Genomic DNA, 15,094 nt, shown 5'->3' with positions numbered 1-15,094 from the left:
GCGCTTGATTTGCGACAGCCCTACACGTTGGAATTCAACACTCCTAATGTTCGACCGCCTGCTCCAACAAGAGAAAGCTGTTAATGAATATTTGTATGACCGGGGTGCTAGGGCAGCCTCTGGGGAGCTGGGAATTTTTTTGCCACGTTACTGGACGCTCATGCGCAATGCCTGTAGGCTCATGCGTCCTTTTGAGGAGGTGACAAACCTAGTCAGTCGCAGTTGTGTGTGTGCGTGTGTATGGCTGTCTGCCTGTGTGTGTGTGTGTGACAGGGTGAAGATTTCTTGCACATGGGTGTGACAGGGTGAAGATTTCTTGCACAGGGCGCCCAAAGGCCTAAGGCTGGCCCTGCGCATGGGTCAGTGGCTCTGCACCAGACTTCCCTCCAATTGATCAAAGTTAAAGGATTTCAAGTGGACTGATTACAATTACAGGGCCTCTAAAGAGTCCTGTATTGTTATTTGTCGTCACTACCTTCCCGCGTCGGGAGTGGGTCATTTGCGCCCCTGCTGCCTTCCTTGCATGTGGTAGCTGTTTGTCAGGGATTTGTCAATCCATATCTGCCAAGTGACCCTATGTAGGGGTAACAGTCCCTATTCTGCTCTGTGTCAGTGTGTATCATGGTCTCTGTGGACAGGGAACAGTCTCTATTCTGCTCTGTGTCAGTGTGTATCAGGGGTTTTGAGGACAGGTGTCAATCCATATCTGCCAAGTGACCCTATGTAGGGGGAACAGTCCCTATTCTGCTCTGTGTCAGTGTGTATCATGGTCTCTGTGGACGGTGAACAGTCTCTATTCTGCTCTGTGTCAGTGTGTATCATGGTCTCTGTGGACAGGGAACAGTCTCTATTCTGCTCTGTGTCAGTGTGTATCAGGGGTTTTGAGGACAGGTGTCAATCCATATCTGCCAAGTGACCCTATGTAGGGGGAACAGTCCCTATTCTGCTCTGTGTCAGTGTGTATCAGGGGCTTTGAGGACAGGTGTCAATCCATATCTGCCAAGTGACCCTATGTATATCTGCTGTCAGTACACAGGAAAAGTTTAAATATTTCTTGTTCTACGTTCTCTGCAACTCCACGCACCGACTCATCCAATACGTGAAGATCTGGGGTTTCTCTGACTCTCCTCAGTAGTGTATCAAACAGAGTCTGCACTGTGGTAACACGGACATCTTCAGGACATAACTCAACTATTTGCAGATAGGCAGTCTGCAGCTTCTCTTTTTCACCTGTTCTCTTCTTTCTCTTATGCGTATTCTTGTCTATATGCAGGTGGTCTCTTGCCTTTCTTTTAACCAATTCGTTCCTTCCATATGGTTTCAAAAGATCTCTGGCATCATTAATTTCAACGCAAATAACGTCATCATAGTTAGTCTCCTCATTATTCACCGGGAAGAGAGTGTTTGCACTGACTACCCACACCATGCTCTTGCCATTGCCTACTCCACCTTCAACGACAGGGTGCAAGTCCCAAGGAGAAGGATCATTCACTTTATTATCTGTCTTTATTTCACAAGTAGTGCCTGGAACATCCTCATGGGTCACAAGATGTAAATCTGGACTAATGTCAACCCCAGGGTCTGGAAAATCATCAATTTGAAATGTTTCGAATAATCCCAGTGGGCTGCCACATTCTTTCTCCTCTGATGGTATTAAAGTTTGCAGAGATTCACTATGGGGTGGTGTCAAGCATTTTGGAGAACAATTAAGCATCTCCATCCAATACGTTTCAGATGTCCTATCAGCTCTTCCACCCTATGCGATACTATGGGCAGGCTACCCGTGACGTCATTACTCACGGCCCTATTTCACGCGGACACTCTGTGTCAGTGTGTATCATGGTGTCTGTGGACAGGGAACAGTCTCTATTCTGCTCTGTGTCAGTGTGTATCATGGTCTCTGTGGACGGTGAACAGTCTCTATTCTGCTCTGTGTCAGTGTGTATCAGGGGTTTTGAGGACAGGTGTCAATCCATATCTGCCAAGTGACCCTATGTAGGGGGAACAGTCTCTATTCTGCTCTGTGTCAGTGTGTATCAGGGATCATTAGGATAGGTGTCAATCCATATCTGCCAAGTGACCCTATGTAGGGGGAACAGTCCCTATTCTGCTCTGTGTCAGTGTGTATCAGGGGTTTTGAGGACAGGTGTCAATCCATATCTGCCAAGTAACCCTATGTAGGGGGAACAGTCCCTATTCTGCTCTGTGTCAGTGTGTATCAGGGGTTTTGAGGACAGGTGTCAATCCATATCTGCCAAGTGACCCTATGTAGGGGGAACAGTCTCTATTCTGCTCTGTGTCAGTGTGTATCAGGGGTTTTGAGGACAGGTGTCAATCCATATCTGCCAAGTGACCCTATGTAGGGGGAACAGTCTCTATTCTGCTCTGTGTCAGTGTGTATCAGGGATCATTAGGATAGGTGTCAATCCATATCTGCCAAGTGACCCTATGTAGGGGGAACAGTCCCTATTCTGCTCTGTGTCAGTGTGTATCAGGGCTGGGCTTTGAGGACAGGTGTCAATGTTAGGTGATTTCTGCCCTTTATGGATTAAAAGCAGACTCTGCATCAACTGTGCAATTTTCCATGGGAGTTTTGCCATGGATCCCCCTCTGGCATGCCACAGTCCAGGTGTTAGTCCCCTTGAAACAACTTTTCCATCACTATTGTGGCCAGAAAGAGTCCCTGTTGTTTTTAAAATTCGCCTGCCCATTGTAGTCAATGGCGGTTCGCGCGGTTCGCCGGTTCGCGAACATTTGCGGAAGTTCGCGTTCGCCGTTCGCGAACCGAAAATTTCGGGTTCGCGACAACACTAATAAAGAAGTTCTCACAGCCTTAGGTGTCTTTTTCAATTACTTGAACTTCCCCAGGGTCAAGTCAATGTGCGAGTCTTTTGGGAAAGCAGCATGTTCTCCAGTTAGCATTTTGATGGTATTTAAATCCATTAGGGTACTCCAGTGGGCCGCCATCAACCAATCCACTTGGAGCCTGTTCACTATAAGCGATTTGTTCAGCCCTGATTCAAGCCTCGTTTCTCATTTCATATTGCTGGTCACGTGTGCATCCCAGAGCTGATTCGTGCATTGGCTTCCACTTGCAGTTTGAGTTTCAGCTTGAATGCTGCATTCCACAGAATCAGAACCTTTAATTCTAACAGTCCTTGGACTCATATATACATTAAATACTGAAATTATGTAAATTAGGTATCTAGTCATTACAGCATACATAACACATCTAATGCACATACCAAAAGGTCCACATCATTGGAGTATACATCAATATAATGTCTATGAAAAAAAAATTACAGACAAACATTTATAAAATATATTGCAAAAAACCTATAAAACAGGAAAAAAGTTAAAATATCAGAAAATTGCAGAAAAATGTTCTTAAAAGTTACTAAAACAAACCAAACTTTAAAGTTATTAAAAAAAACACCAATAATTCATTAAAATATATTACTCTTTCTGGAGAATGAGAAATTTATAATTTATTGAATGATCAAAAAACTATATAGAAAAGTATATTAAAATGCATATATATATATATATATATATATATATAAATAAAATAAAACATTTTTTTTAAAATATCATGCACACACCAGGTAAAAAAAAAAAATCGAAAAAAATCGAAAAACAGGTAAACTTTCATTTTCAATTTTTTTTTTTTATCTGGTCTGTGCATGATATTTAAAAAGTGTTTTATATACTTTTATATACTTCCAACCTAATATAGTTTTATATACTTTTTTGCATTTTTATATACTTCCAACCTAAAAGATGGAAGCTGGAATGGTAAGGAAAAGAAATGTTTAAAAAAAAAAAAAAAAATATCAAAATCCACACTTAAGCCTTATGGTTGCATAGTCTGCTATCTGTGGATCCAAAATCATTCTCAATTTCATCATGAGATCAGAATGCTCAAAATGCTTCTCAATTTCATCATGAGATCAGCTCCTCTTTCATCTAATTTTACCTTTACTATAATTATAAATGAAAAAATATAATCAAAATAGGGACATTTATTACAATGACAAGGTACTGAATGGGAAACCATTTTTGTTTCTGAATGTTATTTTGATATTCTAAATGTCTTACGTTAGCTTTTTTCTCTGTCCTTCCCACGTATTGCATACCACAACCACAAATAAGTAGGTAGACAACATGCATGGAAGAACGGCAGACATAACTCTTATTCTTACATTTTTCTCGGATTTAGGTACTTGTAAATTCCCGGGTAGCTTTTGTGTTAAAAACATCCCTGTTATGAACAGAAGAAGGGTGTTGTGGTGGAATTATGTTTGTGGGATTTATTTGCGATACTTCTTTGACCTGGCTAGATATTTTACTTCCTGATTGGAGGTTCTTCTCATATTTCACATTCTCCAGAAAGAGTAATATATTAGAATGAATTATTGGTGTTTTAGTTAATAATTTTTAAGAGGTTTTTTTTTTTTTCGTAACTTTAAGAAACTATTTCAGCATTTTCTGATATTTGGACTATTTTCCCCATTATATTGATTGATATATATATATATATATATCGGGTTTTTGCTATACTTTTATAAATTATAAGTTTGATATTTTTTCTTCTCGACGACATTAAAATAATCTATACTCCAACAATGTGGACCTTTTTGTATGTGCATGAGATGTATTACATATACTTTAATGACCAAATGCCTAATTTACCAAAATGTTCTGTGTTTCGTGTATATATGAGTCTAAGGATGGTTAGAATTAAGGGTTCCAATTCTATGGAATACAGAAGCGAAGACATGAACCAGAGCTGGAAAGCACACGTGACTAGTAATGCAAAATGATAAAAAAGGCTTGAATCACGGTTAAAGGAAATTGCTTATAGGTGAAGAGAGTCTGAGCGGCTTGGCTGATGGCAGCCCACGAGAGTACCCTAATGGATTTAAATACCATCAAAATACAAACTGGAGAACATACTGTTTTCCCAACAGAGATGAAAATTGACTTGTCCCTGAGGAAGTTCATGTAATTAAATAAAACATGTAGGGCTGTTAGATCTTTATATGTTTCTTTTATTTTATAGATTTAATTGCTTGATTTAGTATTCATGTGTTGTGCACTATTGATAGGAGTTACCTCTGATTTATGTGGAGAGTACAACTGGGACTATATCCTGCCTGCAACTCCTGCCATTGTGCTGATTTACTTTAACTTATTGTTTATCCTGTATGTGTAACTTGCTTTGAAATGTGTGCTTTTATGTGGAAGCTCTGCACATGATTTCATCCTTTCTTCTACATGTCCTAAAATTAAAGTGAAGAGTCTGGTACTTTGACTTTTTATCGGAATATTGTCATATTAGACTTTGCTATCTATCTGTATTGGTGGTTATTTAGATGAACTTCTAACTCGTTTAAAATATAGGAACCGTCTAATATGCTATCAGGTAGATGTTTTTTGAAAGTAGATGTTTCAATATTTAAAGATTTTTTAAAGTTGTTTATTATCAGGGTTCTCTATGCAGGGGATGTTCGGGTACCCTGATCCCACAGGGTCATGTAACTATCTCACCCTAAACAGAGAGGAAGCTAAGATGAGGCTGAAGAAGTTTAGGTGCCAAGATTAGAGGATGGACTCCCTAGAAAGAGTATAAAGGGCTAAAAAATATTTAAAACATCTAATAAAATTACACTGGTAGCCAGCATTTCTGACAAAAATAATTAAAATATTAAAAAGATTCAGTGCAACATAATCCTGAACGTGATACTATGAGTTTAAAAAGCTGGGAATAAATTATCACTTTAAGCAGGGCTGCCCAACAGGTAGATCCCCAGATGTTTTAGAACCTCAACTCTCATTCTAAATGCATTCTAGACGCATGCAAAGCATCATGGGAGTTGTAGTTCTAAAACATCGGGGGATCTACCTGTTGTGCAGCCCTGACTTTAAGAATGTCTGGTCCTATCGCCGTCATTTATTACAGCTGTCTCCGGAGGATTACTTCATGAGAGATACACCATACTTTGTTGAAGACTAAGCATACATACATTTTAACACAATGTTTCCAAGTACGCAGCTTAAATTATTGATCCATCCTTATTGATCCATTATTGATCCATGTGTGGGCACAAAGCAGCTAATGTAATATGTTAAATAATAGCACGGTGGGGACATTTGGTATTCCTTGTGAGTTTTTGACAGCTATGTTCGTTATGATTTTAGAATAATCCTGCGCTGCTTGAGATAGCAGGAATGTGTGTAAATTAATATCTCTGAAACAAATGTCATCACTTACTTCATAATAATTCTCTAGTTGAGTGTATACAAGCAAACTGTCAAATTATCCATTATAATAATACAATATATCTACTCAAAAGAAAAGCAGTTACCATAGTCCACACCAACAGCACATGCTTGTTCGTATCGGTAAAGGGCTGTGATCTCCTCTGTCACCTTCTGCTGCATAACACAATTACCTACAGTCCAGAGGGAGAGAGGTCAGAGGTCATATTTAATAGGTCCATTAAAACAGTAGTAAGAAGTACCCAGGCACCTGGTTCAGAATTCTAACTGTCAGACAGTTCAATTGTCTTTTAGACTATCTTTGGATACAATAAGTTCTGGCTCATGAAAACAAGCCAAAAAACAACCCAGCTGACTCACTAGCACTACTATTCATTATCCATAACCTTTAAAGGGATTCTATAGTGTTAGGAATACAAATCTGTATTCCTGACTCTATAGTGCCTTCTGGTTCGCACCTCCCTTGCGGCCCTCTGTTGTTATCTGATGTGTGAGCCTAGTGCACAGTGCATTAGGCCCTCCCTATGGGAAAAGATTCCCTCAATGCTTTTCTTTGGGAATTTCCCTGATGCTGGATGTCATCATGCAGAGCATGAGGACGCCCAGCATCACTTAGGGTGCCTAGAGTCCATTAGCATCCAGGAAGTGCCTCTAGTGGCTGTTTGATTGACAGCTGTGAATGTCATAATACTGTCAGTTTTTACTTCAATAAAAAAATATGTATTTGTATGCTGTAATGTAAACAACTACAATGATGCCCCCATGTACAGGTTTCATGGTGTTTTGGAAAATTAAAGGGTCAAACAAAGAGCTTCCCCTTTTCCGTTTCTACACATTTAAATTTGCTATTTGATGCTTTTTTAAGATCAATGCGGATGTCTTTCTTCTTTGGCACTGTGTTAACGCACACCTGAATGCTCTAGACCAGCAAACTGCTAAAACTTTGGCTTTTATAGAAGTGGGCACACCTGCTGATGAACAATTAACCAAGGGCCTTTATTTGCAGCACCCGCCTGCTGCTTAGTTTCTTAATTCCCATGGAAGAAGTAAGGATGTACTTTCACACATGGCTTCGCCATTTTTGTTTTATTTTTGTTAAATAAATCATGAAACTATGTAATATGTCATGTGTTGGTTTTCATCTGAGGTTGCATTTACTTCTTTTTAAGACCTGCTAATGAACAGATGATTGTTATTATGTCCTGATATGTAAATCCATAGAATTCAAAGATGGTGTACTTGCTTTTTTCCATGACTGTGTGTGTGTGTGTGTGTGTCTGTATATATGTGAATATATATATATATATATATATATATATATATATATATATACACACACACACATACATATATACACACACATAATATATACACACATATACATATACACACACCCACACACACCCGCACCCACAGCCACACACACATATGTATATATTGCTATTCTTTTGTAGTGTAGATTTATATATAATCTATTGTTTTATTATTATTTACATGTTGGGGGATCTGCCTGACAGCCCAGACAGTCCCCTGCACGCTGTGATGTTATCTGCCGACTCATTCATGCGATTGCAATGTCATCACAATCACATGGCTCGGATGGGACAGATTTGTAGCAGGGGGACTGCCTCAATTGTCAGGTAAACCCCCTGAGTGGGGTCATTGTAAGTATCTGGGCTCCCAGGAAGGCGAGATCTTTTGCTTTTGTAGGCTGGCATAGCATGCCCTGATGGCATTAACGCTTTAACTGTAGTGGAGGCTGTTGATAGCTCAAGAAGCACAGTAACAGTGCTTCTAAAAGATATACATTTACACAATTATTTACTAAAGTGAGAACTGTCAGGAATTCAAAGGGAATTTCAAATTCAAAGCCAAAATGGTTATCTATAGATATGTACGATAGACAAATGAACAAATAGATATTACTGTGATGTAATTCCAGTAAAATACAAGTTTAGCAGGCTAAGATTGCCACAAGGCATATGTATGTATATGTGTTTGTAGTATCAGTTAGTTAATTACACGTAGCTAAGATACTGTTATCACTGTACTGACCAGGTGCAGGAATGTAAGAACTGGAATTACGCGTCCCTCTCCTTTGTATCAGATGAGCCACGTGGTTAGACCGGATGGATGAGTTTAGACTCTATTTATTAAATAGGTTAAGGGTATGTGTGGGTGTAGTTAATTGTGGGAGGAGCTACAGTGCTATATAAGGAATGTACTCTATGTATTCAGTACTCAGACTTTGCTGTATTTTGGTGACGCTAGTCCCTCTGAGTCCCGATCGGTGATCCAATAAAGAATCTCTTCCTTCCTGAAGAAACCTGTGTCCATCTCTCTGTGCTTGGCTTCCGTCAGTTTCTCCGGTATCATTTGGTGCATTGGCCGGGAAGCTCATCGTTCAACGGTAGCTGAGAGGCAGAGGCGTGAGACGGTCTATCTTTGCCCACGTTCTCTACGGCTGCACCCCTGAACTTCTGCGTGGACCTCCCTTCGTCTCGGCGCCACTGGTCTGTTGTCCAGGAGATCATCGGCCTCTACGTGAGAAGTGCTGGGGTGTCCCCGTCGATGAGTGTGAACTCAGGTTCAGGAACGAGGAGGTAAGACAACTGCTGTTTTAGACGGCAGGACCCACTAGGGGTATACCGATTGTGCGGTAGGCCCAAAGGGGTTTTGAATCTGTGTATCTGCCCCCTCTGTCGGAGGGAAGGAGCGAAGGCGCACCGCTCGATCGAACGCTCTTTAGTCAGACCGTTTGATTTGGTTAGTCAGGCGGGGTCCTGGTGTAAATAGCCCTAGCCGGACACCGGTGTCTTGTCTAGACTAGCGTTCTAGGGTGTATATTACGTTCGCTAGGTCGGAGGGACCGGGAGACTAAGCGGCGCCTGTGTAAATTCGGTTCGCTAGTTCTCATCCTATCTGGGCTAAGTGGGAAGGCGTGTAAATTTGGAACCCACTAGACTTTTGATAGTGCGACTAAGAGGCGCCTGTGTAAATTCGGTTCTCTAGCTCGCTATATATGTGGTGATTGGGCAGTGTGGCTAACCAAAACGGGTGTATATAGTTTTAGGTAGTCCATTCAAGGTACTGGCCAATAGTTTAGTTGGGAATTGTAAATGTGTTAACGATTGTTTTAGTAAAGTGTATATCTTGTTAGATAGCGCGAGCTCAGCCGTCTAGCGAGAGTGTTAATAGTGTGTTGCTGTATTATAGTGCACGGTACCATAACCCTGTATATTTACTGACATTATATAATAAGTACTAATCATTGTCGTCCATTGCATGTTTAACACCATAACCACTAATAATTGTATTGTGACCTTAACTTGTGCTTTGACCTATGCTAACCGTACTGTAACCGCTATTTGTAAAAGACGATGTTACTGGGGTGTGTTATAGACGGGTAATTCGTATATAGAGAATTATAGCGTGGGTGACTGTATAGTTACGCCAAAGGGCATAATATTGATTATATAGTGACTGGTGTAACAGCTGTGTGTGTACGGGAATTCCCTGAGTGTTTATTGTTATTGTGTACGTTTCACTTGGTAACCGTACCACGTGGTGCTGTTGCCAGAGGAAACGGGTGTGACTGTTGAATAGTACGCGTGTATAGTATTCGTTGTCGACGACGTTCCATTGTTAAGTATGGGTGCGTCGCAGTCAACGATTCCGGATCCCTTAGGATGTATGGTTAAGAATTTTAAAAAGGGATTCAAAGTTTGTGATTTTGGGGTAAAGATGTCTCCTGTACGTTTGGTCACTTTGTGTACTAGGGAGTGGCCTACTTTGGTTGCGGCATGGCCGCCACGTGGCAGTTTGGATCCAACTCTGGTACAGCGCTTACACGTGGCTGTATCGGGTAGGCCTGAACTTTACGGCCAGTTTCCTTATATTGACTGTTGGAGACAGGCCGTAAATGACTCGCCAAAATGGCTCCAGACATGCCACGAGGAGCAGTGTCGCCTCATGGTAGCTAGGACTTGCTCGTCCACTAGGACTGGTGTTAGGCCCATTTTGGACACGCCCCCTGAGTCCGAGATCCCTTTGCCGCCCCCTTACTTTCCGTTAAGAAGAAGTGACGCAAACGCAGGAAGTCCTGCACCCCTCCCCTCATTACCCTCATCCACTTCCGCTTCCTCCTCCAGTACAGGATCCACCCCCCCTCGTACTAAATCTCCCCTTCCGGAACCAGAATCCACCCCCATTAGAAACGAATATCCTGATTTGGCGCCACTTCAGACTTCCGGTCAAGCTTCATCTAGCTCGGCTCGAAGTGTTTTATTTACGACCTTTTCCCAAAACCGACCTCCCACATCCCCATACCCTATCTCTCCCCGACCGGAACCCATGACTGACGCCTCTCTACGTAGCCCCATCCAAACCCGACAGTTGACTGGTGCCCAACAATTAAAGCACTATCAGATGCCTCTTCGTCTGAATCCCGGGTCAGCTTATATCGATGCCGCAGGTCAAATGGCACACGCTGACCCAGTCTTCGTATATGTCCCATTTACCACAACCGATCTTTTAAACTGGAAGACCCATAATTCCTCGTATACTGAGAAACCACAAGCTATGACTGATCTGTTCACCTCAATAGTACAGACGCATAATCCGACATGGGCTGATTGCCAGCAGTTACTAATGACTTTATTTAACAATGAGGAAAGGACAAGAATAAATCAAGCAGCCATTAAAGCATTAGAGGATAGAGCCCGTGCTTTGAACCAAGCCAATCCAGCAGCATGGGCCGCGACACACTATCCCAACACCGATCCCGATTGGAACGTAAATGGTGCTGATATGGTTCAACTCAGAGCCTATAGAGACGCTATAATTGCTGGCATGAAAGCCGGAGGAAAGAAAGCCATTAACATGTCGAAGACAGTTGAGGTGATCCAGAAAAGCGATGAAGCGCCCAGTGTCTTTTATGACCGATTATTGGAGGCATACCGCTTGTATACCCCCTTTAATCCGGAAGACGCAGACAATTCCCGAATGGTTAACTCCGCCTTTGTCAGCCAAGCATACGGAGATATTAAGCGCAAGCTACAAAAGTTAGAAGGGTTTGCAGGTATGTCCATCACCCAACTAATGGAGGTAGCAAATAAGGTCTATATGAACAGGGATACAGAAAGTAAGAAAGAGGAAGAGCGCAAGATGCGTAAAAAGGCTGATATGCTAGCGGTAGCGATCGCAGGCGTAGATAAACGGGGCCCAGATAGAGGCAATAATAGATGGAGTAGGGAGCCTTTGAGTAGGGATCAATGCGCATATTGCAAGGAAGAAGGGCATTGGAGGAACGAATGTCCGCAAAGAGAGCAGTACGAGAGAGACCAACCCAGGGCAGGCTACGGAAACTTTAGAGGTAGAGCGAGAGGTAGAGGAGGCCCCGGAGGGAGTAATGGTTATAGAGGGAGTAATGGGAACAGAGGAAGTGTTAGGGAAGACAGGTATATTCCAGCAGCGCAAAGGTCCCGCGATAGAGAAGGTAGGGACTTTGTAGGATTGGCTGACACTGTCATGGAGGACTATTGATACCGACCGGGCTCCATCCCCCTTGGTCGAGCGGAGCCTATGGTCGATGTATCAATAGGGGGGAAAAGGAGTGCGTTCATGATCGACACTGGTGCTGAACATTCAGTGGTGACTAATCTAGTTGCTCCTCCATCTGGAAGGACTATTACTGTGATAGGAGCAACTGGAAGAAGTGCTGAAAAACCGGTTCTTAAAAGTCGACTCTGTACATTGGGAGGCCACGTAGTAAAACACCAATTCCTTTATATGCCTGAATGTCCAGTCCAATTGCTGGGACGTGATATGCTATCAAAATTACAAGCGCAGATTACGTTCCTACCAAATGGAACAACATCCTTAAAGTTTAATGGACCTTCAGGTATTATGACTTTATCCGTACCAAAGGAAGAAGAGTGGCGACTTTATACAGTGTTGACTAGCCAAAACCCTAGGAGTGATGAGACATTGTTTAACAAACCAGGAGTTTGGGCAGAGAACAACCCACCAGGACTGGCCCGCAATATTCCACCAATAAAAATTGAACTGAAACATGGGGTTTATCCAGTGAGCCTAAGACAATATCACATTCCGCAGAAGGCTAAGAAGAACATCCAATCCTATCTGGATAAGTTCATACGGTATGGTATCCTAAAATTCTGTACTTCCCCCTGGAACACCCCATTGCTGCCTGTTCAAAAGCCCGGTACAGATGAGTATCGACCTGTACAGGACTTAAGAGCAGTCAATGATGCGGTTGTTAGCATACATCCAGTTGTACCCAATCCATATAACCTGCTTGCTTTAATTCCGGGCGGGGCTACTTACTTCACAGTCTTAGATCTCAAAGATGCCTTCTTTTGCCTCCGAATTGCCGCAGAAAGCCAATGTATTTTCGCTTTCCAATGGGAGAACGCAGTAACGGGCTCAAAACGCCAAATGACTTGGACAAGACTGCCCCAAGGGTTTAAAAATTCACCTACCCTATTTGGTTCAGCTCTAAGTCAAGATCTACTGGATTTCGAGTCTATCCCAGGAGAATGTGTATTGTTACAATATGTAGATGACTTGTTGATAGCAGCAGTTACAAAAGAAAAATGTCAGCAAGCAACGCACGATCTACTACATATTCTCTGGAAGGCAGGATACAAGGTGTCCAGGAAGAAGGCTCAGTTGTGTTTGCCAACTGTCAAGTATCTGGGATTCCATATCTCTGAAGGTCAAAGGATTATGGGGCCAGAGAGAAAAGAAGCTGTCTGCCAAATACCAATACCCAAGAATAGAAGACAAGTGCGAGAATTCTTGGGGGCAGCAGGCTTCTGTAGGATATGGATTCCCAGCTATGCGATACTGGCAAAACCTCTGTACGCAGCCATCAAAGGTACAGAGCACGACCCCTTCTTATGGACCCAAGAACAGCAAACGGCATTTGAAGATGTGAAGAAGGCTTTGATGAGTGCCCCAGCATTAGGTCTACCTGATCACACACGACCATTCTACTTATATGTACACGAGCAAAGAAGAATGGCTGTGGGAGTATTGACACAGTACTTGGGATCATGGCAAAGACCTGTTGCCTACATGTCTAAGCAACTGGATGCAGTGGCCAGCGGACTTCCACCTTGTCTAAGAGCCGTAGCTGCAGCCGCCCTGCTAGTAGCTGAAGCCGATAAACTCACTCTGGGTCAAGAACTTTATGTACGAGTCCCACATGCAGTACAGACGTTGTTGGATTACAAAGGAAATCATTGGTTTAGTAACAGCCGTATGACCAAGTATCAAGCAATGTTGTGTGAAAACCCAAGAGTGCATTTAGAGACTGTAAACACCTTAAATCCAGCTACCCTTTTGCCGCAACCTACTGAAAGTCAACATGATTGTTTGGAAGTAATGGATGAAGTATTTTCAAGTAGACCAGATCTTCGTGATTTTCCCATCCAGAACCCCGATGTTCAATATTACACCGACGGCAGTAGTTATGTGAAAGAAGGGATCCGCTATGCAGGATATGCAGTGACAACAATAGACAAGGTGATAGAAGCTCGGCCACTGGCGAAAGGAACATCAGCACAAAAGGCAGAATTAATAGCACTAACACGAGCGTTACAATTGGCTGAAGGTTTAAGAGTAAATATATTGTCCAACTTGACTCAGGCCATTGTACGCAGATGTGTAACGTGTGCTAAGAATAATGCAAGACAAGGACCAGTAAAGCCACCAGGAGTCCAGTTTATGGGGGGACTCCCCATGTCCGATCTACAAATAGACTTTACAGTAATGCCTAAATCGGGTGGACATCGTTACCTGTTGGTAATTGTGTGCACCTATTCAGGCTGGGTAGAAGCATGTCCTACTCGTACAGAGAAAGCAGGAGAAGTTGTAAGATTCCTGCTACGAGAAATAATACCCCGATATGGACTACCCTGTTCTATAGGATCGGACAATGGTCCAGCTTTTGTTCATCAGTGCCTACAACAACTGACTCATATGCTTGGTATAAAGTGGAGGCTTCATACTGCATATAGACCCCAGAGTTCTGGTAAGGTAGAGAGAATGAATAGAACTATAAAGAACCAGTTGGCTAAAATGTGTCAGGAAACCCAACTTAAGTGGAACGTTCTCTTACCCATAGCTTTATTGCGAATCCGCAGTACCCCTACCAGAAGGATGGGCCTCTCTCCTTTTGAAATCATGTATGGGCGACCACCTCCCGTACTTGGTAACTTAAGGGGGGACTTGAGTCAGTTGGGAGAAGGAATTACCCGGCAGCAGGTTGTAGAGTTGGGTAAGACTATGGAGGAGGTACAGAAATGGGTACAAGATAGATTACCTGTGAATATTTATCCCCCTGTTCATAGTTATCATCCAGGAGACCAAGTGTGGATTAAAGAGTGGAATAATGTACCGTTAGGGCCCAAGTGGAGAGGTCCTTATGTTGTTCTTTTGTCTACCCCTACAGCGATAAAAGTAGCCGAAGTAACTCCGTGGATACATCACTCCAGGGTTAAACCAGCAGCAGTCGATTCTTGGCAAATTACAGCAGATCCAGAGAATCCCTGCAAGATCCGGTTGAAACGCACTACTCAGTCGGAGTAACGAGGAATTATTGTGGATTACAAATTTTATTGTTACAGGTGTGAGTGAGAAGGCCATAATAAAGCCTGTCCGCTTACCAACACATAGTGTATAAGCCAGGAAAGTCTCGAAGGGACACCTGTGAAGACGAGCAGAACTCCATTCCCTGCAGCCCTCACATCCTGGAAGCTGAGGTTCCATCGCACGGACGAAGACT

The 15,094-nt window shown here is 42.5% G+C and overlaps 1 protein-coding gene across 1 annotated transcript in view; it reads right to left on the bottom strand.

Annotated features, from left to right (window-relative positions):
• The window catches only part of LOC134601488 (complement C3-like), a 55,931-nt gene that overhangs the window by 18,987 nt on the left and 21,850 nt on the right, over positions 1-15,094 (bottom strand). The window contains exon 3 of the mRNA XM_063445988.1: positions 6,369-6,455. Within this exon, the coding sequence (XP_063302058.1) occupies positions 6,369-6,444 (76 nt within the window). The 5' untranslated portion in view covers positions 6,445-6,455. The remainder of the gene's footprint in view (positions 1-6,368; positions 6,456-15,094) is intronic.

This window comes from Pelobates fuscus, chromosome 3 (assembly GCF_036172605.1).
Source record: "Pelobates fuscus isolate aPelFus1 chromosome 3, aPelFus1.pri, whole genome shotgun sequence".
Lineage (NCBI taxonomy): Eukaryota > Metazoa > Chordata > Amphibia > Anura > Pelobatidae > Pelobates > Pelobates fuscus.
The sequence above is the reverse complement of the archived record's forward strand: the minus strand, read 5'-3'. Positions and strand labels throughout refer to the sequence as shown.